The 23,951-nt window shown below is 35.8% G+C and overlaps 2 protein-coding genes across 3 annotated transcripts; both read right to left on the bottom strand.

The window, feature by feature from the left end:
* Positions 1–7,248: 7,248 nt before the first annotated feature.
* Positions 7,249–10,004, bottom strand: LOC11411682 (pentatricopeptide repeat-containing protein At4g30825, chloroplastic). Its single transcript, XM_003595603.4, has one exon. It carries the CDS (start codon positions 9,907–9,909, stop codon positions 7,552–7,554), a length of 2,358 nt encoding a protein of 785 aa, XP_003595651.1. The 5' UTR covers positions 9,910–10,004; the 3' UTR covers positions 7,249–7,551.
* Positions 10,005–14,420: 4,416 nt separating this feature from the next.
* LOC11422295 (putative GPI-anchor transamidase) lies at positions 14,421–23,589 on the bottom strand. 2 transcript variants are annotated; one of them, XM_013608542.3, is made up of 11 exons: positions 23,441–23,589; positions 21,681–21,915; positions 21,364–21,405; positions 21,131–21,275; positions 19,495–19,724; positions 18,782–18,839; positions 18,183–18,260; positions 17,280–17,368; positions 16,649–16,730; positions 15,086–15,277; positions 14,421–15,000 (listed from the first exon to the last, which is right to left on the bottom strand). In XM_013608542.3, the coding sequence occupies exons 2-11, from the start codon at positions 21,839–21,841 to the stop codon at positions 14,860–14,862; spliced, it is 1,218 nt and encodes a 405-aa protein (XP_013463996.1). In that variant the 5' UTR covers positions 21,842–21,915; positions 23,441–23,589; the 3' UTR covers positions 14,421–14,859. The 2 variants fall into 2 exon arrangements, with proteins under 2 accessions (XP_013463996.1, XP_039686524.1); XM_039830590.1 differs by lacking the exon at positions 23,441–23,589 and adding an exon at positions 22,505–22,717.
* Positions 23,590–23,951: the final 362 nt, after the last annotated feature.

Here is a 23,951-nt window from a genome sequence, read left to right as displayed (position 1 = left end):
TCACACCACTTGTTAGACAACAGAAACCTATCCAATCTACTCATGGACACACCATCACCACAGTACCACGTGAATAACCGGCCACAGATAGGTAAATCAAACAGTAAACTATCATGAATAAACTTGTTAAAAATGCCTGCATCTGAAAACAATACCTCTACCTTTCCTCTCATCAACACTTCGAACAGAGTTAAAATCTCCGCACACACACAAACAGAAGTCGCTAAAATTGGTGCATACACGTTACAGACAACAAATTCTTCATCAGACAAAAGAACCTTACCTTTAATTATTAACTCATGATCAAGTCTCATAGAAGAGAAAACCACAAAGTGAGACTCATCCTACACAGTAACCAAACCACCAGAGGTCCCAACCGACTGTTGATAAGAATAACCAAACAGAGTATCACCCCAAAAAGATTTCACCACCAAGTCATTAATCATTGTCAGCTTGGACTCTTGAATACACAAAATCATCGGATGCTTCTCATTAACTAACCTCCGGACTTCCACCCTCTTCTCCCCGCCTCCTAACCCCCTTACATTATAAGAAAGAATCTTCATTACTACCACCCTCCACCCTTACACACCAATCCGCCGCCACCCTCAACACTCTCCACCATCCACACCCTTACCCTTCACATCACCATCCACCCTATTGCCTGCACTAGCTGCCCTCCACTCTCGCCTCCCCTCCTTCGACAACAGATTAAAGTTATTCACAGTTTCACATTGATATCTCACCCCGACAACCTTCCCTAAAGACATAACATCAGCTTCCATCTTATCCCCTTTACCATGTAAATGCACCCAATTCTCCCAATCGTTGTTAACGGATAAAGTAGAAAGATTGGACGAATGTGAGTTGTCTACGGTTGCAGCCTTTGATACTTGATTACCGTCCCCTCCCTTTCTTTTCCGTTTCTGTTTCTTTAAAATACGTAAAATTTATTTGCGCTTCATAGCAGACATCCGAGCTATTCTTTTCATAAAGCCAACGGAGTAATTAACAACTCCACCAAAGAGGTGATGACAACATATTTATTTGTAAATAAAATGTATATTATAGGATCAAAGATGTTTGTTTTTTGTTTAATATATGTTTACCTTCCGTAATATTATCGTTTTCTAGTTTACCCCTTGTAAAAAAATAAAAAAAAGATAGATTCAAACTATGTAATTTGAAGATTCTTTGGTTTTGAACTTTTATGAATTTTAATTGTACAAAATCGACGATATTGTAGGGGGTAAACCAAAATTTGCTCAAATTTTGATTGTACACTATATTTTATTTAAATTATAATAGCATATTGAAGGTAAGTAAAACACAAGAAGGGGGGTTGAATTGTGTTGGCTTTTTGGTTTCTTTTTCTGAGTGTTAAAAAGAACTGGTCAGAATCTGAGAAATGCAGATTCTGACTCAGAGTCTGAATGCAGCGGATAAATTTAGAACACAAAGATATATATATATATATATATATATATATATATATATATATATAGAGAGAGAGAGAGAGAGAGAGAGAGACAAAGCAATTTTATTCTGGTTTCTTCCACAACACAGGAGTAGTCCAGTCCCCCTGCACTTGCAAAGGGTTTTAATATAATCACTCTGAATTACAAATTGATCAAGGACCCTTCCTATAGACTTCTTTTCTCAAGCACACATGTTCAAAACTTTCTTGCTCTAGGACACTACCTAAAGCCTTCCTTGGTCAAGGACAACTCCAAGAGACTTCTCTTGCTCAATCACAACTGATCCAGACTTCCTAGTTGCTCAAGGTTTTACCAAGAGACTTATTTGCTCTTTAATACAAACAGTATATGTTAGAACAAGAATGGTTCATACAAGTTATCTTGGGTTTTGATGATAACAGAGTATTGAAGAACAATTGGATTACGAACATATGTTCAAGTGTACAGTAACTTCTGTCATGAAGAAGAAACATATGAAGAGCATCAGAAAGAGATCGGAAAGCTTAGAAGACTATGGATAACGATCTACTGAAAGGTCAATCATAAGTCAAACTCCTAGTAAACAAGAGTCTCAAAGAAGATGGGGAGTAACATTCACAGATTCTGTGAAGGACATCAACACAGAAGCTGACTAGGCTACGTCATTCGAAGGGACCCAGAATCCACGTAAGCTTTTGTCTTATTCTATGAGTTGTCTCTATCAGTGCATCTAACAGAGCAACTATTTTGTCTTCTTCTGTCTACGTGCAAAGGACATCAGGAACGAAGAAAGCAATGAATAATTTGCCTTTCAGCAACGGAAATTCAAAGTACTTTCCAACGAGATTATCCATATCAGTCAAAGGGCCATCGTTTGTGATTGAAGCTTCTTAACGAATCTATTTGCGCTGGAACTCTTCTCCAACATCTCTCAAAGAAGAAGAAGAAGAAGAAGAAGAAGAAGAAGAAGAAGAAGAAGAAGAAGAAAGACGGACATATACAAATGACCGAAAATATGAACAATTGATAGGCCTGTTAGATGCCAAAGAAATAGAACTGCAAGAATATGTTTGGAAATGAAATTCAATAAGAAAAACATGCAGAAAGACGGACATATAATACATACAGTTAACAGTAAGGATGAAATACCTAGCCTGAAACAGCTTATAATATTTACCTGCTCGATGAAGCATTGTCATATATATAGCCTCGCAAAGAAGGCAAGAGTGTCAATGGCATGATCCTGTCCTCCCTCTAGGACTGAACACATGGAGGACATCTCTTTGTGAAGGTCTGTTTGGGAGGGATTTTGGAGGGAAGGAGAGAGCTTGTTTTTCTTTTCGATTTTTAAACAAGATATAAATGTTTTTAAAAATGAATGAAGTGTGATTGATTTTTTATAGGATCATATCTTCATATGTCATTGTATTCTTTTAGTTTTATTAAAATCTCAAATATATAATAAAATATAGATCTAGCCATCCAAAACCATACCCTAAATCGGCCACCCAAACAGACCCTACGGGAAAAAGTGTTGAACAAGTCCCTGGTTGTCAGTTAAGTGCCTTTCCAAGAACAATCGACCATATACTAACTAAGCCTCTGTCCAAGACTCACGTTTTCTGATCTTAGAGCCAAACTCATTGTGCACAGAAGCTCCCGGATAATCTTGACAAGCTGAGCTTGTGGGAGACTGATAGAGTATTGTGTGGTATCAGGGTACTAAACACTCACATTATAGGATTAATATCTCTTGCTAACTATGACAGCTGTGATATTTTGTTATAATGAGTTTTGTAACTGTAAGAAAGTGCTCATGTTCTCTGCATCTATAAATACAGAGCCTTGTATCCTTTTCTCAATAATGAAGAGTAACAATTAAAATTCCTCATTTCTCTCTATATACTATCTCTCTATCATGAATCTCTCACTATGTTTCGATAACCATAGCTAAGATTAAGTTCATACATGCATCTGGGTCCAAGTGATGCGAGTATGAGTTCTGTCCTTTCATGCTACTTCCAATTGCCAAAACATCTGCTGAATGAAGCTGTTGAGATCAGGAAAGAGGAAAACCCCATAAGCGACAAAACATACGGAAGAATAATAAGTCAGAAAGAAAATATCTCATCATTGCAAATTAAGCAATTCTAAGTTTCAAGAGGACAGTTTGTGAAACTGCATGGCTAGTGAAAGCAGAAAATATGTTATATAATTAGCCATGCATGTATATATTTGTATCACGATAAAGCCAAAACCATAACACTATATAGGATATTTGTAAATCTTGCTATAGGGGTATTCATAACTAAGCATAAGGTAACCACCATTAATGCAGAAAGAAAAATCTTTCAGAATGGACTTCCTTAAATCCCAAACAATTCTATAACAACCCCAAAGGACGTCGATCAATAAAATACCATCTAATGACGAGAAGATGGGAAGAGCTTGAGTTAAATCAAATATCTGAGTGAACAAAGAAATAAACTTTAACGAAAAATGGTAGAAAAAGGAAAGAACAAGAATTGGGAAGCAATTAAATAAAGAGATGAACGAAAATGAGACTTCAATTTGATGAAAAAGATAATTAAGTCACAAATGACCATAACAAAAAATCTATTTTCCTACAACAAAAGCAATGTGAGCTATAGATGTTAAAAGACTTCAAAAATATCATAATCAACAAAGGTGTATCTACAACAGAGAAACATTGATATTGAACAACTTTAAACAAATGGAAATGCATGTTATAAGGTAACAATAGCAGAAAACAACAACAACAACAACCAAATCTTATCCCACAAGGTGGGGTCGGCTACATGGATTAAATTACGCATAAGGTTCTACTTATGTGCACATAGAAGTTTAACTTTAGGGATATTCAGAGTCCATGTAGCTAGTTACTCAGACATGTCAGCTTTTTGAGCTTGAAACTGATAGAGCAGAGCCAATAACAAAGAAGAAATCAATATAAACAAGAGAATAGTGGTGAATATTATTAAGTAGATGGAATAAAGAAAAGAGTTACAAGTTCCAGAGCAAAGCCTGCCGGCCCTAAAAGGGTACTAACAAATAATATGATTGCTTACCTAGAACTCCCTCTACAGACTTACTTATATGGAATACCTCTATTGTATATTAACTAATAAAATATTGCTACTAAAGAGATATTTTCAGAGAATATCTTCATAGAATATATTTATTATATATTACTAATAATCTTATTACTTAGACACCATACTAATTACTTAAATACCTTATTACCCAAAATCCAACATCCTATCATTACCGACCGCTAGAAAAACAACCTTGTCCTCAAGGTTGGATATAGTTTCTAACGCCATTCTTACTATTGGGAGAGCCTCTAATTTGCTTGAGAAACAAATAGGAATTGAGCCATTGAAGATTATGATGCTGGATATCAATTGCACCCAAATGCTTGACGACCAAAACTTCCCTCTATCATATACCAAATTAAGCCGCACCCAAATGCTTGGAAGCCAACACTTCCCATTGTCATATACAAGTTTCAGAAAATAGTAGAATGTGGAAGAGTTTCTCCCACATAGTCCATAAGCAGCCCCTACCATAAGAAAGTTCCACTTTCCAGGGTCCCACGGTGTTGCCAAAACTGGTGAATACAATGAATGCGTTGCTACCTTGACTATATCAAACAACTCCTCCAAGTAACCAGTGTTGAAACTCCAGGCAAACATCAAGATAGCTGCTGGGAATTTGTCCCCAAGGCAGGGAACACTAATCTCAAACTTGTGCTTCACATTGGCATGGTTGGCACTTTTCTCTAATGAAACACAAAACACATGTAACTTAGAAAAATTTGCAGTTGCTATCACAAGAGTTGGACAAACTTTCACAACTCCAAATACCAGTTCCACAAAACATTCAGGTAATTCAAAATAGAGTTTAAAAGTAGTTTTCCTTGACTCCAACGACATATCCCTTTGTTGGTCATTATAGAGTCTGCCAGCTGCATGTGTCCACAATTGCTCAGCACCTACTGATCGAAAAACCTCGCTAGACACTATGATGAGTTTAAGTTTATACTGCAATAAACTATGTACTTTGTCTTCCAAATTTACTAAGACCCCTTCCCAATTATTTTCAAGAACAACTTTTATCGATCACATCCTTCTAGGAAGGTAATGAGACACTATCATGTAAACACAATTTTCTAGTCTTGGAACCGTTTTTGCCCGTAACATCTCTAGATCCTTCTCAGCTGAAACGATGTTGAAAACTTGTGTCATTGGTGTTCCCATACTTGCCAGAAACCTCGTCACTGGTATTGGTTGTGCCGCCGACCTTGACCCAGTGTCTGGTGGCTTTGGTGGTGGCGTGATTATAATTGAGCCACACACACATACTTCAGTGACAAATTCAGTGCTCTCCTTGCCGCTCGAACTTCCTCTAGTGTTCACAATCCCAAATCCAGTGCTCATTGACTGAGGGGAAATCACTTCCCATGATTAAGCCACCAGTGCCTTCGATAGCAATACACACGAAGCCGGTACTCCCACGGTTCTCGATTTCCGTTTCTGATCTGTCGATTCCGAAAACAGTAACAGGCTGGACGGAATCGACAAAGACGAAAGTTCAATTCCACCCATTCTTTCCGACAGAACTGGATGGTTTTTTTCTTCCCCCAAGACAATTGCTTCCTGTTCCTTCTGCATATTCTCTCCCGCTTCTTCCTTTTCCGGCGTCACCTCGGTTTCACTGGAAATCACATTAGAGCTTGACGTCAATGGCTTGTTAGACCCTGTCGATATGGTAGAACCGGGAATCAAGTGTGGTTGACCAGAAACTCCACAAATGCATCTGAGGACGAGCCCAAGAGTTTTGACCCGTTTTATAACCTGATTCGGAGCCTTGACCCGTCTCCTTAGCAAACTCATGCTCCACATCACGTGCCCACTGCATCGCTAATTCACAGCTGCGTGGTTTGAACATCCGAACGCGAGAACGGATATCGTGACGTAATCCACTGATGAAGTAACCCAAAAGCTGTTGCTCCGGCAAACGTTCACACTGAGAAGAGTATAATTGGAAATCTGCAACATAGTCCCCCATTGAACCAGTGTGTTTCAACTCCTTGAGTTTTTCTAATGGATTCACCAAAGCACATTGAATCTCTTCAGAGATCACAGCACACAAACCTTCGATTCTTGTTTTGACACGTTCCAAACGATCCTCCACAACATTAAATCTCTCAGCCATGATTTGCATGAACAAGTAGGTCGGACCAATTGATAGAGCAGAGCCAATAACAAAGAAGAAATCAATATAAACAAGAGAATAGTGGTGAATATTATTAAGTAGATGGAATAAAGAAAAGAGTTACAAGTTCCAGAGCAAAGCCTGCCGGCCCTAAAAGGGTACTAACAAATAATATGATTGCTTACCTAGAACTCCCTCTACAGACTTACTTATATGGAATACCTCTATTGTATATTAACTAATAAAATATTTCTACTAAAGAGATATTTTCAGAGAATATCTTCATAGAATAATATTTATTATATATTACTAATAATCTTATTACTTAGATACCATACTAATTACTTAAATACCTTATTACCCAAAATCCAATATCCTATCAGAAACTGTCAGTGTTATTTCTAAAAATCACCTCTTAAAATAACAGGAGCTTTATGAGACACTTATCTTCGAACAGTTGCAGCAAAAATGCAGCGAGAGTGTAGTGAATGAGAAAACACAACATCATACTTTTACAGCTTATCTAATATCAAATAACTCATACAGTCATTCCTTCAAAAAACCAAGGTCTCGAGTCCTCGACTCAAATTCAGAATTTACGATCACCAAATTATAAGTTCTACAGTGACAAGTAACAGATCTAGAGACCAAATAAAGAAATGAACTTCCTTTGCAACAACACATATAATATACAGTGTTTATTTTCTTATTTCTCAGAATATACAGAAATATTTCACAAAGGAAGCAAAAGGTCAGTGACTGTAATCAAGTAGGACTCTAGGGTCAAGCTATTCTTCAAAATAAACAGGGTTAGAAAATCCAAGACCGTTTACAAAATGCCATAGGTTTATGATATTCATAATTTTATCTGCTTCATCCATAGTGACCATTTAACAGCTTCTAAGAACTTATCGTTTCGCTTCAGTGCATTGATAAGATTGGTGTAGGTTGTCTGGTCAGGTTCTATTCCATTTTTTCTCATTTCCTTGATCAATTCAACAGCCTCTTCAACCATTCCAGCAATTCCATATGCCTTAATCAACGTGTTATAGCTGCACAAATCAGGTCGGAGTCCACATTCATTCAACTCCGCGAGCACATCGGAGACTTCTTCGATCCAACCTTGTTCACCATAGATATTGATCACAATGTTGTACGTGTAGAGATCAGAAGCACAATTTGATTCCTTCATCATTTTCAGTACAGATCTAAACGCGTCCATTTGGCTATCTTTTCCGTAAGCATCCAGCATTGAATTGTAGGCTTCAAGGGAAACTGAGAATCCATCAAATTGCATCTTGCGAACAGTTCTTGACATGTTTCTGAAGTCCTTCTTTTTCCCATAAGAATCTATAATAGTATTGTAGGTGATGACATCAACCAAGCCTTGTTTCTTAGCCATAAAATACAACCTCCTAACTTTCTTGAAAAGCTTTGCTTTCCCAAAAACATTAAGCATGACATTATATGTAAATGTATTTGGCATGAATCCTCGCTGCAACATCTCATCAAAAAGCCTTGAAAGTTCGTCTATCGGAAGAGCTCGAGCGCAGCAGTTTATGACACAATTATAAAACTCCTGATCCCAATTCAACCGATCTTTCAAGATCTTGTAGTACACCTGTGCCAACTTATCCACCATGTTACGTCTCTGATAAATCCGCAACATATCACGCAACAAAAACACGTCAGGAACAATATCAGGCCGCTTGTCAATATCATCCAAGACGGAACAAGCGTCTTCCAAAGATCCAGCTCGAACGTACATCCGCACAACAATGCTATATGCAATCATATCCAACGAATTTGGTGAAGAAGACTTCTTCAACTTTAGATACAACATCTCTGCATCTTTGAAGCATCCCATGACACTATAAATATCGATCATTGTACAAACAATGTGCTTGTTCAGCTTCTTCTCGTCAGCATTACTTTTCATCATCTGGTTATATATTCCAACAGCATCCTCAAGCAAACCTGCCTCTTTACAAGAACAAATCAGTAAATGATACAAATTATCCTCGTTCCTCGAATCCTTCCATTTCTTATCACTCAACACTCTAAGTGCATCATCCACCAACTTATTCTTCACATAAGCCATAACCACAGTGGAACAACAGCTCTGATTAACCAAAATATACCGATAAAACGAACCTTTAAGCAAACGCGGCAACTCATAAACTTTCCCAGCCCTCTCATAAACACTCACAAGAGTACCAATTATCGAAGAATAATGACATCCACATCTCACCATATCATCAAGTGTACCAACCACACCATCCAAATCATCCTCATTCGCTTGCAACTTAATCATTGTAAACAAATTAGACGAACTAGGCTTAAACCCTAATCTCTTCAACTCCTCATAATACCACCTTGCCTTCTCATAATTCCCCGCTCTACCCCAACCCTCAATCATCGACCGATAACTAGTTTCATCCGGCTCAATCCTCCCACCTAATCTCAAAAACACACTCTCAGCACCATCCATATTCGACGCCTTACCATACCCCGTAATCATGGTATTATAAACAACAATATTCTCAACACAAAACCCCGCCTCCTCTTCCATTATCGCCAAAACTCTCTCGGCTTCCACCATTTTCCCTTGCTGACAATACAAATTCAAAATCACTAACCAATTTTCAACATTCAAAACCATCACTTCTTTCTCCATCAACTCAACCACACTTTCAGCCTTTGCATATAACCCTAACCTCGTATAAATCGTTATCATCGACGAATACGCAGATTCACAAACCACACTAAACCTTTTCATATGTGACATAACAAATTCCGCTTCTTCAACATTCCAATTCTTCTGATAAAGCCTCATTAACATCCCGAACGTCGCCACATTCGGGGTAACGTTACAATCTAACATCATACGAAACCATTTAGAAGTTAATTTTACTAACCCGCGTTTTGAAGAAGCGTAAATGAGTGTGTTGAAAATTTGATAAGTTAATTGTGGTTCGGAATCCGAAGCTAAGATGATTTTACGAAGGAGATTTTCAGCGGTTTCCCAGTCTTGTTTTTTGGTTAATGCACGAATGGAGGCGTGGGTGATTTTGATTGGTTGGTTTGGGTTTTGATGTGTGATTATTGTTTTGGAAGAACGAAGGTGGGATTTGGAAATGGGGGTGTGGGTTGAATTTGAGGGGTTTGAATTGAAAGGGTCGATGGAAATTGAGAGGCGTATTAGTGAGGCCATGGAGAGTGAAGAAGGAGATGGAAAGTGTTGTTGTTGTGGTGATGAGTATACTTCATTTTTTTTGTCATCTCATCTCATTCTGTAGACTGTGTGGTGTGTGGGTTGCGGTTAGAACAAAAAAGTTGAGTCATGGTAAGTTCGAAATTGACTTCTTTTTTTACAGAAGAAATTCACTTTTTTAAAAAGCTTAACTGCACTTTTGGACCGACTAATACCTCAAAATACTCCTTGAATTTTGAAAAATCGGCCAATTTCGTCCCTGAATTATTCGAAATATCAAATTAGTCCCTGAATTTTACAGACGTCCATCAAATCAGTCCCTCCGTCCAAAAACAATGATGATGTGTCAGCCACGTGTACAAGGACTAAACTGATGGAAATGGTCAAAATTCGATATTTAACATTTCAGTCTCATTTTTCCTGTGTTTCCAATTATACCCCTCTATTACCATTCACTTTCATCCTCACATTTTCACTCAGAAGCATCAAACAAGTCCATAACCTTTCACCTTCCCGCCTAAACCGTCACCCTCTTCACTTCACCAAAATCATCATCATCACCGGCGATCATCCATGGAAAAGATTCGGTTTTGAAGTCAGATTTCGTGGTTTGTCAAGGTATAGACATTCAACTTTGTTTTCCATTCACTCTTGTTCGTTTGTCCCTGTTTTGTGTCCGTTTTTTTGTGAAATTTTGGTTTTAGTCATAGGCATTATTTTTCAACTTTTAACTTCATATCATGTTTCGTTGTTGTTTGTTTGTGATTGTTGTGTGTTTGATTGCGTTTTTTAGATTAGTAATTTTAGGGTTTTTTGTTAGAAACTTAATAATTGCATGTCTTTATGTTTAGTTACTAAAAATGAAAAACATTATATTTGTATTGAACGAAATCACGTCCTGATTTAAACAATTTATAAAAAGGGTTTGTTGAGGTTCGTATTGAAGTCTGATTTGCATTTTTTATGTTGTTTTGCTTTTGATTTTGACGATGTTGGCAAAATTCGTAGGATGGAAGACTCTATTACGGTAATTTTGCATCACGGTGGTTGTTTAGAGCGAGATGAGTATCGGAGGCTGCAATACGTCGATGGTGAGTTTTGTGTTTGGGAGAAAATGGATGCTGATGAGTTATGCTTGTGGGACATTGAGAAGATGGCGAAACGTTGCAGAGGTTACTTTAAGGTATCTAAACTGTGGTATTGGAAGCCGTATGAAGGTGCTGAAGATGATATAAACATATGCTTGACTCCATTAACAACTGATAAAGACTTCTGTGATATGGTACAAGTTGCAAGGGCAAATGGAAATGAAGTGCAAGTATATGCACAACATGTGGTGGATATGGAAGAGGTTGAAATTGTTCCATTAACAAATGAAGAGAGGGAGGAGCTTGAGAGAGTAATGGATGAGTCTTTGAAAAGTATGGGCAAAGGAGGATCAACAACTGAAAATATAATGACTTATTAACATCGAATATTGACTTATGATATAATGCAAATGTTTGTCTTTTTATAATCAAATTGTTTGTCTTTTACTTTTTACTTTGTTCAGCAAATGTATGTCCAAAGGATCAAATTGATTTCTGTTATAATAATTCAAGGACCAATTTGATGATTTTTTTTTACTAATTTAAGGATCGAAATGATGGATATGAATATAATTCAAGGACCAATGTGATTGAATATTTTTGACAGAAAGGTTTGATTCATTCATTGACAACCTCTTTTCATTACAACATTACAACATTACATGGACTTAGAACAATACAATAGCATTTTAAACAACTCAATCAAACAAAATACTCCTATCAATAACTTAATCAACCTAAGCTCACTTCCTACATAATCAACTTTATCCATCAACCTTGCCCTCCAAACCTCTTCTCTGCCCCTATCATTTGGCTTCTCGATCAACCTTGCATTTTTTCCATGACCAGCATCATTGTTTTTAAAATAGCCTAATTCTTCAGCTTCATCAACCCACACAAAAAAATTACAATTTTCACAATCATCCTATACAATCAAAAGACAAAATCAGTATAATTTAAATAAAACATTCATACATCAAATAACCATTGTTAAACAAACCTTATGCAGAGGGCAAGTATAGAAAAGCCTTCCTGAGTTATTGACAGTGTTTGCTCTTCTTACAACACAAATTCTAGGACCAACATTGAAGCTCTCTCACATCATCATTGTACATAGAGCTTGAAGATGAATACCGGTTGTTGTAGTTGTTTTTACCCATTCGCGCACCACCCATCAATTCTAAACACTGAATCTACAAGGCAGAGCACTTGATTTATGAATTTCGAATTTAATCAAAAAAAATTAGGGTTCTAAGTTTTTTGAATTGGGGAAAAAATTTTGGGAATTTTGAACTCTATGTAAGGAATTATAACATTAGGGTTCCAAATTTATATATTTGGGGAAGAAATAGCCCTAAATGAGGAAGTGGAGAAAGAGCCGTTACTCACAAAGAAGGGAAAGAGCCGTTGCGGATTTTCTGAAAATCCATCAATTTGGTCCTTGGAAATTTTGTGTAAATCCATCAATTTCGTCCTTCGAAATTTTGTGTAAATCAATCAGTTTGGTCCCTGCTTGCATGGCATCTGACGTGGTAAGCTTTGTCAGAGGTTAACGTGACACGTCACCTCCGTTAACAGACCAACTGAACGGAGGGACTAATTTGATTGACATTTTGTAAATTCAGGGACTAATTTGATATTTCGAAAAATTCAGGGACGAAATTGGCCGATTTTTCAAAATTCAAGGACTATTTTGAGGTATTAGTCCTTTTGGACCCCTATCTTTTCAAAAGTTGCGGTTATGGACCCCTAATTAATTTAAATACAAAACAGCCCTTTATGTTTTGATTCTTCGGCAGTTTTGAACCCCCAGTCCATTGTTAACTCGGTCAACGCTGACGTGGCACCCTAAGTGAGGTGCCACGTGTCAAAATTTTTATTTTATTTTTTGCTTTGGGGGTCCAAAACTGCCAAAGAATCAAAACATAGGGAGTTATTTTGTATTTAAATTAGTTAGGGGTCCATAACCGCAACTTTTGAAAAGATAGGGGTCCAAAAGTGCAATTAAGCCTTTTTAAAATGATGAAGTACTCCCTCCAATTTTATTTTATTTTCCAAATTTTCCAAATAATTTAGTCATAGTTAAGTGGAGATTTTGACTTTCAAACCTTGGCATCCCTGCATTTCAATGTTTACAAAGCTACAAATTGAACTGGATTTAGTTGACAAACTCCATGCAATTTAAATGGATGTCGTTTAAGATTTTATTTTTTTTAAATTAATAAATGGAAAATGATATTGTTAAAAGTCATTTTATTTTTACAAAACTCGGTATAATGTCTTGAAATAGTGTTTTTTTTTTTAAGAAGTCTTGAAATAGTGTATACAATAATTTCTAAATCACATTTATTTTAAAACAATTATTTTTGCTAAAGTAACATCCATGAAGTGTTTGTTTCGAGTTTATTAGATTTTTTATGAAAAGTTTACTAGATTTATTTTTGAGAATAAATTTTTTGAAAATATATGGGTGAAAGTTTTATTTTAAGGTACTCTTTCCGTTTCAAAATGTAAGGAAAAAAATTCATTTTCTTTGTTCCAAAATGTAAGCGAAAAAGACAAATTTGTATCCTTTTTTTCTTAAATCATCTTTTTCAAGAAAAAATTTAGTTTATTCTCATGATATTAAATGTAAATTATATTCAATTTTCTCTCTCTTCCATTTTCTTCATAACCAATAGCCAATGAAAATTGATTTTACATATTCCTATAAAACTTATTCCAAAGAAAACACAATAAATTATACTCCAAATTCTTAGGTTTTAGTTTTCTTGATAAATGTGATTTGATTTTTTTTACTTACAATTTAGGACGAAAGAAGTAGTAATTAATAAAAAAATGTTCGGTTAATATTATAATATTCCTGAAATTTTTTATAACAAAGATTAATAGGTAAATTACACACGAATTATCTTCATGGATTGGGAACTTTAATCTTTAATCTTTGTGCACATGTGTTGTAAGCATTTCTCAATTGTTAAAAATAGGATCCTAATTCCTTAAAAAAAAATAGGAACCTAATTGATATCAAGTAGTTAAATATAGAGAACAACTTCAACGGTTTAATAGTCAAAAAGTATTTTTAAATATTCATAATCTATTTGAGAAACGTAAATATGATAGTGCATTGTGTATGCTGAGAACAGAAGTATTTTGCCTCCACAAATAGTCAATAGACGTTTGATGTATGAATTCATGCTTCAACTAAACACTTTTATTTTGGGAAAGTATTTCACTCACTAGGTGAAGGACACAACAAAACCTGTAATCAATCCTCTCCAGATAACTAAAATGATATCAAGATTTGGAAAATATTTGAGTTGTCTCTCCCAATTGTGAAGTTCTATCTAAAGCACATTCGCTGGCCAAAAGTTACAAGCATTTTTTCAGGCAAAAAAAAACTTTTAAAAGGCATAAAACATATTAGGTCTTCTCAAAATGTATGTTAAATACTTGTTAGAAACTTCTTTACAACTATAAGCCATACATAATACGACGTCTACAACAAAAGACGATTTTTTAACATACATTACAAATAAAATTTATGTTAAGCTGCATTCACACATCTAACTGTTTAAGCCACCAAAGCTGTAAATATAACAACAAAATCACAATCCATGACCAATGATCTCCCATTTTTAGCACTACCCAACGATCTATAGCACCCAGAACATGAGGAACCATGGCAGTGCTCCACCACCGAGGGAAAAAGCAAGGGCTAACATAATACAGCTCTACAAGCGGCTCTCTTGGACATATGCGCTCGAATATACAATGAGGCCCTAAATATTTTGCATTTTCAAGGGAAACTGTACTGCAAGTAACCCTAACACGTGGTGTCAAAGTGCATCGCTGCAATCATTTACGATGATAGCCACACAGAAATTATCAAGAGAGGAACCATTGAACCAAGGCCATAGCAAACAAAAGTATCAGCGCTTTCAAAAGTATTCACTTTGCTGATTATAGTATTCCACAGTTGTCCAACACCATGGAAATTTTCCTGCGTAGTAAACCCAGTTTCCATGGGTTACAGCTTTACGTGAAATTGTGTAAACTAATTTTGTTGAGAAATATGTTCAACTTACCTCTGTACTTAATTTATTCGGCTGATCCTCATCAACAGAGTTTCTCAAAATTCTTCTGTCATTGTCAGATATTGATTGATCCAAAGGCATTTTAATTTCAGGTCCCCCAAATTTTTTGTTCGACTGAGACCTGTAGGCTGAGTCAGTGTGTATTGTTTCCATTACAGAGCCAAAAAAGTTTGTCACGGGTACCTAGAAAGAAGTGATAGAACATGAACTCATCAATTTAATCAAACAAAGCATTCAAGTGGCAAATATTACATAAATGATCAATCAAAATAAATAATTCAATTAATTTAATTAAAATAAAATTTGAGCTAGAGTCAAACATGCAAGGTTACAGTCTATATTATAAAACCTATCAGGTACTTGGCCAATCAGTGTTGGGCCCTATAGATATCCACATGCGCAAAAATAACTATACAATTCTGATTTTACTTACATCAATTATATTTTTTTTATATTCAAATATATTTCAATATTTTTGGTAGAATCCAACGAACTTTATTACAATCCCATTATTTACAATCTTGGGACCTTCACAATTCTGAGTAGTATCTCAATCCTGACTACCTTGTAGTTTATAATTAAGCACAAAAAAATATATAGATACTTCCAAAACTTGTTAAATGGCAGTAAAAAGACCTAGTGCTAAGCTTCCATCCTAGTGAGATCCAAGTAAGTGTGAAACCCATTGTCGGTCTATTTTTCGTAACCATACATTTGCAAGAGGTGTAATTAAAGACTTGAATCTATAATCTCTTAGCACATGACAACATCTACAACTAATGCCCCAGCCCCCAAGGTGGCCTGGCCTCCCTTTGAAATGAATCAAATGATATGAAAGCAGAAAAAATAAGATACAGTGGCATAACACAATAGAACAACCTAACTGTGCTTGTTTGTTCGTCACGTAAGACTCTTATCTTTATTAATCTTTTTTTTTGGTCAAGCAGCCTAGCGGCTGGAGAAATTCACCTTAAAGGTGAAATAGTGGGGTGTCCGGGGTTCGAACCCCGGCCCCTGCATACATAATGCATTATCCCTTACCAAGTGAGCTAAGCTCACGGGGACTATCTTTATTAATCTTAAACCAGTAAACAAACTAGCATAATTGTGTAAAGATATTTTTAGTTTTACTATTCCGTCTTGGTACTTAGGTAGTAACTTAAGTACAAAGACAGAATAATTATTTTCTCACACCTCTTTCTTTCAGATCACCTATCACAGCTCTTTTGCCTTTCTATGTCTCTCTTCCCTACAAGATTTTCCACCCGTTAAGGGATGTGAGACAAACAATACTCTATAAGAATGTACACCGATACCCTCGATATTTGGAGATTGATTTGTAAAAGACATCACTAAATTCCAAAATAGCAATCTGAATTTCACATGACGCAGTGATACAATATTGGCAATTCATGCAAACAGCCTATCTGACTATACATATAATCCCTCCAAACATATATAATAAACGACGCTAAATTCCTCACCAGATAAACAAATAATAAATTTTTTTTAAAAAAAGAGCAAACATTCAAAGTATGTGCATAACTTCGTTACCTCCTCTAAATGTCTTTGATATAGGTCCATTCTGTAATATGCCGTTGACATCAACAAATTTGGATTATATGAATTGAAAAGGCTGCAAAGAAAGGATAAAAATCCCAGATTAAATAATCTAGCCTTCAAAAGAATAAGGTACTCTATTACTTGACATACTGCAGATATAATTTTTAATAATGTGTACTTCAGCTGCTCTTGACTATCAACTTTCTTAACTGAAAAATATGTGAAGTCTGTGTAAACTCTCTGTGTATCAATAATGAGATCACACAGCTTGTATTTATAATGGCTTTACAATAAATACATTGAATGCTTATTTAGTAAGCACTAGCCTAGGAAGTTGAATACTCTAGGAGTTATACAATCAATCTAGGAAGTTGTACAATTAAAGGGATATCTAAAGATTCTTAACTTTAACATTAACAAATAAATGTAATGGTTTTGTGCATATACAAATTACTGAAAATATGAACAATGATAGGCCTGTTACAACCCAAAGAAACAACTGCAAGAACAAGTTTGGAAAGTAAAATTCAACCAAAAGAACATACAGAAAGAGGAACATACAGTACGGACACTTAATAGTAAGGATGAAATACTTAGCCTGAAACAGCTTAAAAATGTTTACCTGCTCAATGAAGCATTGTCATATATATTCAGCCTCTCAAAGAAGGCAAGAGTGTAGAATGTAAAACGATCAACAACTGATACACCCACCTGCATAATATTCAAAAGAAGTACAAAAGACAATTTTAGTTGTTTGATATTATTATTCAACAATCGGAGAGAATATGAGAGATGCCACAAAAGACAATTTTAGTTGTTCATATATAATTCTAATTCTAAGGGGTAACCTTGATGCAACTGGTAAAGTTGTTGTCATGTGACTGAAAAGTCACGGGTTCAAGTCCTGGAAACAGCCTCTTGTGTAAAAAACAGGGTAAGGCTGCGTACAATACACCAAAAATGGTGGGAACCCTTCCCGGACCCTGAGTATGTGAGAGCTTTAGTGCACCGGGTTGCCCTTTTCCCTTTATATTTATTCTAATTCTAATTAGCACTAATCAAGGATGTTGTAAAGCTAAGGAATATTAATATTTTCTAACATTCCCATTCAAGCTGGAGCATACAAGTAGTCCCTGGTTGTCAGTTAAGTGCCTTTCCAAGAGCAAGTTGCTCGTATACTAACTAAACCTATGTCCAAGACTCACGTTTTCTGATCTTAAAGCTAAACTCATTGTGCACAGCAGCTACCAGATACTTTCGACACACTGAGTTTGTGGGGGACTGATAGAGTTTTGTGTGGTACCAGGGTACTATGCACTCAGATCATAAGAATTATATCTCTTGTTAAGGATGACAGCTGTATCCAAGCTGTGACATTTTGTTGTAATGAGTTTTGTAGCAGTCAGAAATTGCTCCAGTTCTCTGACCCTATAATAATGAAGAATAACAATTCGTATTCATCATTTATCTCACCGATCTCTCACTATGTTTCTATAATCATAACAACTATTAAGTTCATACATACATCTGGGTCCAAGTGATGCGAATATGAGTTCTGTCCTTTCATGCTGCTTCCAATTGCCAAAACACCTGGTGAATGGAGCTGTCAAGATCAAGAAAGAGGAGAACCCCATAAGGACAAAACTTAAGGAGAACAATCGGAGAGAGAAATAAGTATCTCATTATTGCATATTAATCAATTATAAATTTCAGGAGGACAACTTTGAAACTGCGTGGCTAGTGACAGCGAAATATGTTATGATTAATTCTGCATGTATATATGTGTTTCAACCATAACACTGTAAAGGATATTTGTAAATCTTTCTATAGGGATGGATGTTCATGACTAAGCGTAAGCTAACCGTCATTAATGCAGAAAGAAAATATTTAAGAATGGACTTCCTTATACCCCAAACAAATTGCATAACAACCCCAAAGGACAGCAATCAATAAAATACCATCTAATGACGAACACAATGGCTGCATTACAACTTAGCAAATATCAATTTAAAGAATGGTAGTAATCGTTATATGCAAATGAACACACCAGATCTACACTCTCAATGTATGAGGATTGACATCGGAATTTTCGAGTAACATATACAGACAATAGCATTATCAGACCTGTGAGAACAGGGTAGAGGCTTGGCAGGTATCCACCATTATCAGCAGCTCCTTAAACCTAACCATTCACATTATGAGGAGAAAATATGAGTTCTTTATGCTTTTGTGCGCAACTTAGCTTTATTCATTTACAGCATACTTTTTAATGCATAGTTGATTTGTTTCAACCATTTTGTAACTTCGGAAAAGTTCCCACAACGCTGTCTACTATGTCAAATAGAAGGCACCCCCACAATTCGCTGTTGATAACATTGACACACACACACACACAGAGTAGGCCTCAAATTTACACCAGTGTAATACTTCGGTAGTGTATATTTCTAAAGAAACCATTAGATTGAAAGTTGATCATCACTGTATATTTCTAAAGAAACCTAAAATTATTTGGTATTTTAATGAGACGCAACAAATTTAACGTCATTTAATAAAAGAACATAAGACGTTAATCTTGACGCACCTCAATAACATATCATATGATTTCAGATTTACTTAAAAATTTACTAAGATAATCTATATAAACTTTCAATTCAACGGTTGTTTTAAGATATGTGTGTAATTTGATTCCTCATATATATGAGTCCCTGTCTTATATTTTGGACATTATTTTCTGTTGTAAGCCTGTGTCATGTCTATTGTCCATCTCTGCACTTCACAGATTGGCACACAATTCTCTCATATGCTTTGTCGCTTTCTTTCAAACAGGATATGCTTACCTGTGCTTCTCTTTCATTTGCTTCACAACATCAGCTAAATCGTGACTTTGAAGCTCTTCTGAGTCCTGAAACTTCAAAAACTCATCCCCTCCATGCCCTGTCATATATAAAAGAATATGACTTCCTTCATCACTAAGAAGTCGTTTGGACCTTGGAACAGCATTCTCATGACGACCTGTTAGTACCCGCATAAAGTTTTCCACATTTACTTCATAGCCCCGATAATCTACCTGAGGAATTGCAAGCAAAAGAAACATCCTCTAAAAGTTAATACATATCAAGAGTACTAAGATAAGTTAATAAGGGTCAAATATATTCTCTTTTAAACACTAAAGAGATAGAGTTAAGTTATATGAGAGAAGAAATTAAAGAAAAGCAATCATTCCTTTTAAACACTGAACAGTGGACACCATATAACAACTCAAAGTAACGCGGATTTCCAAAAACACTCATTGCTATAAGAAAAGCATAAACAATAATTAAAGAAAAACACATGCAAGAGATAGCTTCTGAATAAGTTTCATCGGGCAAATCAGCAGCTTTCAAACTAAATGTTGTGAATTTGGATCAAAACTCACACCAACAAACTTAGATGTGTGGAGCAAGTGTCAGTGGCAACCAATAACCAAATAGTCAAGCAACAACAACAACAGATCTAAGATCAATGTAAAGCAAATCCACAATCGAATCAAAGAGCAACATGATAAAAGAGCGGTAGAGAAGAGGAACAACACACCAATATTTGTTTACCCAGTTCGGCCCAAACGTGACCTACGTCTGGAGAAGATAGATCTCTCCAATCCATTATCAAAGAGTTTCTTGCAAAGAGATACAAGGGTTACAAGAAATTAGCCTTCAACAAGTTCTCCAAGAAAAAACTTTAATTTCTACCCTTTTCCCAAATCTCTTCCCGTGACCAAGAGACCCAATGATTTATGTACCCAAGGTGTTTACAATTGTTTCCCAGCCCTATAATCTATCCCAGAAAGAAACAATCCTTAACCTGTAGTTTTCCAAGGATCCCCTCTTTTGGTAAACCCTATATTCACCCAAGTTTCATACAAATATCTCACCTTCTCATGTGTTTCCCATCCCATCATTCCCTCCCCAAAAGGCACCAACCCTCTCCCAAGAGTCCCCTCTTTTGGTTCCCCAAGATTCACATTTTCCCACATTGAAAACTGATGCAGTATGCGCAATTTATAGAACAGTTTGTGACTGTGCGCCCTGCGCATGAAGTGCCGCACCCTGCGCACAACAGACAGTGGTTTGTGCACCCCACGCACACGCTGATACTCAGCAAACCCAATAAAAAAAAACGTCAAAATGACCATGCAGACCCACCCCACGCATGGGGACAGAGGACATCCAAAAAAACAGCTTTTACAACCCGCCCTCCCTTTTGCACATGATGAGATTTTAAGTCAGACTCAACACTAAATTATGTAATTACAATCTTAAAGCAAATTTTAGGAATGTAATTATTAAACGAAGATGTATGAAATTTAGAAATGAATTCTTTAGTGTTTGAGAATGGTGAAAAAAATATTGTTAGGTTTGTAACAAGAATAGCTCAAGCCAACAATAAAGAACTTCTCTATATTTTTAGACATAAAATGCATACCTAGAAACTCACCTCCACATTATCCCCGTACAAGTTAAGTCTATGGTTTTCATTATTAAAAACTTGGGCAGGGTACTTGTTTCTTGCATTACATGCCATGTCATCTGCTAACATGAGTATGATCCTCTCATCAGGTATTCCTAGCCGCTTAACAGTCCTGAATGTGAAATAATATATAATGAGCAATATATCATTACCAAGCATAATTCAAACAATTCAAAATAAGGCTAAATTCATACAATTACCTATACAATGACAAAGTATTGGCCATATGTCGGTAATTAAACCTGAAACGGGGAAACAACATATTTAGTAAACCAAACAAGTCATGTTTTGGTTTGAGTCATAAACCAGAACCATCAGCAATACAAATTTTCTCTTTATACCATACTTAGTTGTCAATGTTCTCAGAAAACAACTAAAGAAAAAATAATTATCACCATGCATCCTTATTTGTATTCTTATTTATCATTAGCATGGAACTTCGGCAAAGAATAAGACAAAAACAAACCATTGTTGTATAAAAGAATATCTTATAAATGAAACATGAAACTTAGCTTACCAGAAACGAGAGGTGCAGACTAAAACAGCCCAATTATTAGTGTGCATCGTAGTCTCTGATGAAGAAGTAGAGTGTGCTACAGAGTGGCTTAGAAATATCAACAATAATATCATCAGCCCTTTCATAGAGAATTTGAAAAAGTTTAAGATCTGGAATCCCATGCTTCACTCCAATTAGCCTTGAACCACTTTATCAAAATTGTTCTCGTTTAGAAGTGGAATTGATCATTTGTTAACTACAAACAAAATTAAACAACCACAAATCAATCCCACAAAATGTATCTATCTTACATACAGTCCAATCAAATACTAAACCTATCTTGAAGCAATCAAAAGTTACAACAATTACCAAGGACTATTCTGAAGAAAGAAAAAAACAATAAATTACAATAATAATCATATCATATTTTATTTTATTTTTTGAAAACTCGGTATCCAATCAAAAAATCGACTAATCCGAGGGGACCAATCCCACCGCCCACTTGCGGGGCCCGTTTAAAGCCAGAGCAAGTTCTGTATGGACTTAGCCCACCGAAATTTGCACCAGAGGGAATCGAACCTGAAACCTCTGGAGGAGCGAACCCCAAAATCCCAAGCCAACCACTAGGCCAACCCCAAATGGGTTATCATATCATATTAATAATAAAAGCATCATAGATTTAAATTTTGCTTGTCAAATACCCGTGCATTCACACGGCTTGAGATTCTTATCATTGAGATAACCAAAACCAATCAATAAAACAGACATTGATAACACAGAGGAAAAAAGAAAAGAAAAAAGAGGGAAAGATGGAACCAGAGGAAGAAGAGAACAGAAGAATGAACCTGAACAGAGGAGATCGTAACGGTGCACATAGAAAGAAGAAGCGTAGATCACGACGGCCAGAGGAAGAAGAAGAGTAGCTCGCGACGGCGCAGAGGAAGAAGAAGTGTTTGTTGTCTGTTTCCGGCAACAGAGATGAGAGAAGAGAGAAAGTGATGGAAATTTTTAGGCTTTAAGGGAAATCCTCAAAATACCCTCGATTTTGTTTAAATCAGGGTCACTTTTGGTTTTCCCCTTAAAATGAAATAATTTTGGACCCGCTCCCCGCTCCGCAATTCCTCTATAGCAGCCGGCCGCTATTTCAAACCGCCACGATATGATGGCAGCCGGCCGCTATGGGAGTAGTTAGAGAAACTCTCACTTCTACTATTTTACTATTTTCATTCGTATCAATAAAGCATCCTATTTTCCTTAATTATCATTTGTTTCATCTTCATTATTTGCTGTGTTATAGTGGATCCTTTGGCTCCTATCAAAATTAGACTACACTCACCATTATTTATAATCTTAATACGAATTGATATGATTTGCTAATTCTAATCTTAATAATTAATATCAGGATTTGATTCATTGATACTAACAAAAAGAAAATTACTTTTTTTGTCACTGTTTAATGATTCCAGGCATCTAGAAACGCAACTAGTTGATAGGATTAGTTGAGGATTCTGGGAGCATACTTGTGTATTGATTATACTAAGCGCTTATCATATAAGCACTTATGAATAAGCTATTGTAAATGTATATACCATACACTATACTGAAGAGGGAAATGGAAAATATCTATAAAACATAAAAAGAAAAGATGAAAAAGAAGAGAAATCAACTAGAATCAATGTATCGTTGATGGAAAATCAACAGGTTTGAAATTGCATCAATGCGCGTGCCACAGATCCGCACCAGAGAGGGGAAAGAAAAACCGAAAAGGGAAAAAGAAAAACCTGGAATTTTTAGAAGCCTTTCCTTCTCCGCTGCGATTTCCGGCTAGTTTTTTTTGCTTCTTACATCCGCCAACTTCTTTTTCTTAAACACAGCAGCGCCTGCATTTTTTCTTTTTTTTTTAGCTAAAATTGTATTTTTAATTCCTTAATTTAGGGATCTATTGGATTAAGATTTTAAAAGACCTAAAAAAAGTATTTGAGATTTTAAAAAACTTCGTAAGAATATATTGATTTTGTAAGATTTAAAAAAAAAAAATTTAAAAGACTTTTTACACTTAAGATTTATAACACATATTTTAATGGATTTATAAGAAAGATTTCAATGGATTATAACACTACTTTTAATTTGAATAAAGAAAAACCAGTGTTTTCCCGTAATAAATAAGTGATTATTGCGTAAAAATTTACTCTACATTTTGTTTGCTAACGACTTATTGGCATCATCACACAATCCCCTATTTATAGCATCCACAAGGAGGTCCAAGCTTCATAACTATCTTTATTTATACCC

Source organism: Medicago truncatula, chromosome 2 (assembly GCF_003473485.1).
Source record: "Medicago truncatula cultivar Jemalong A17 chromosome 2, MtrunA17r5.0-ANR, whole genome shotgun sequence".
In the NCBI taxonomy this organism is placed as follows: Eukaryota; Viridiplantae; Streptophyta; class Magnoliopsida; order Fabales; family Fabaceae; genus Medicago; species Medicago truncatula.
Note: the sequence above shows the minus strand (reverse complement) of the source record. Positions and strands in the feature narration are given on the sequence as shown.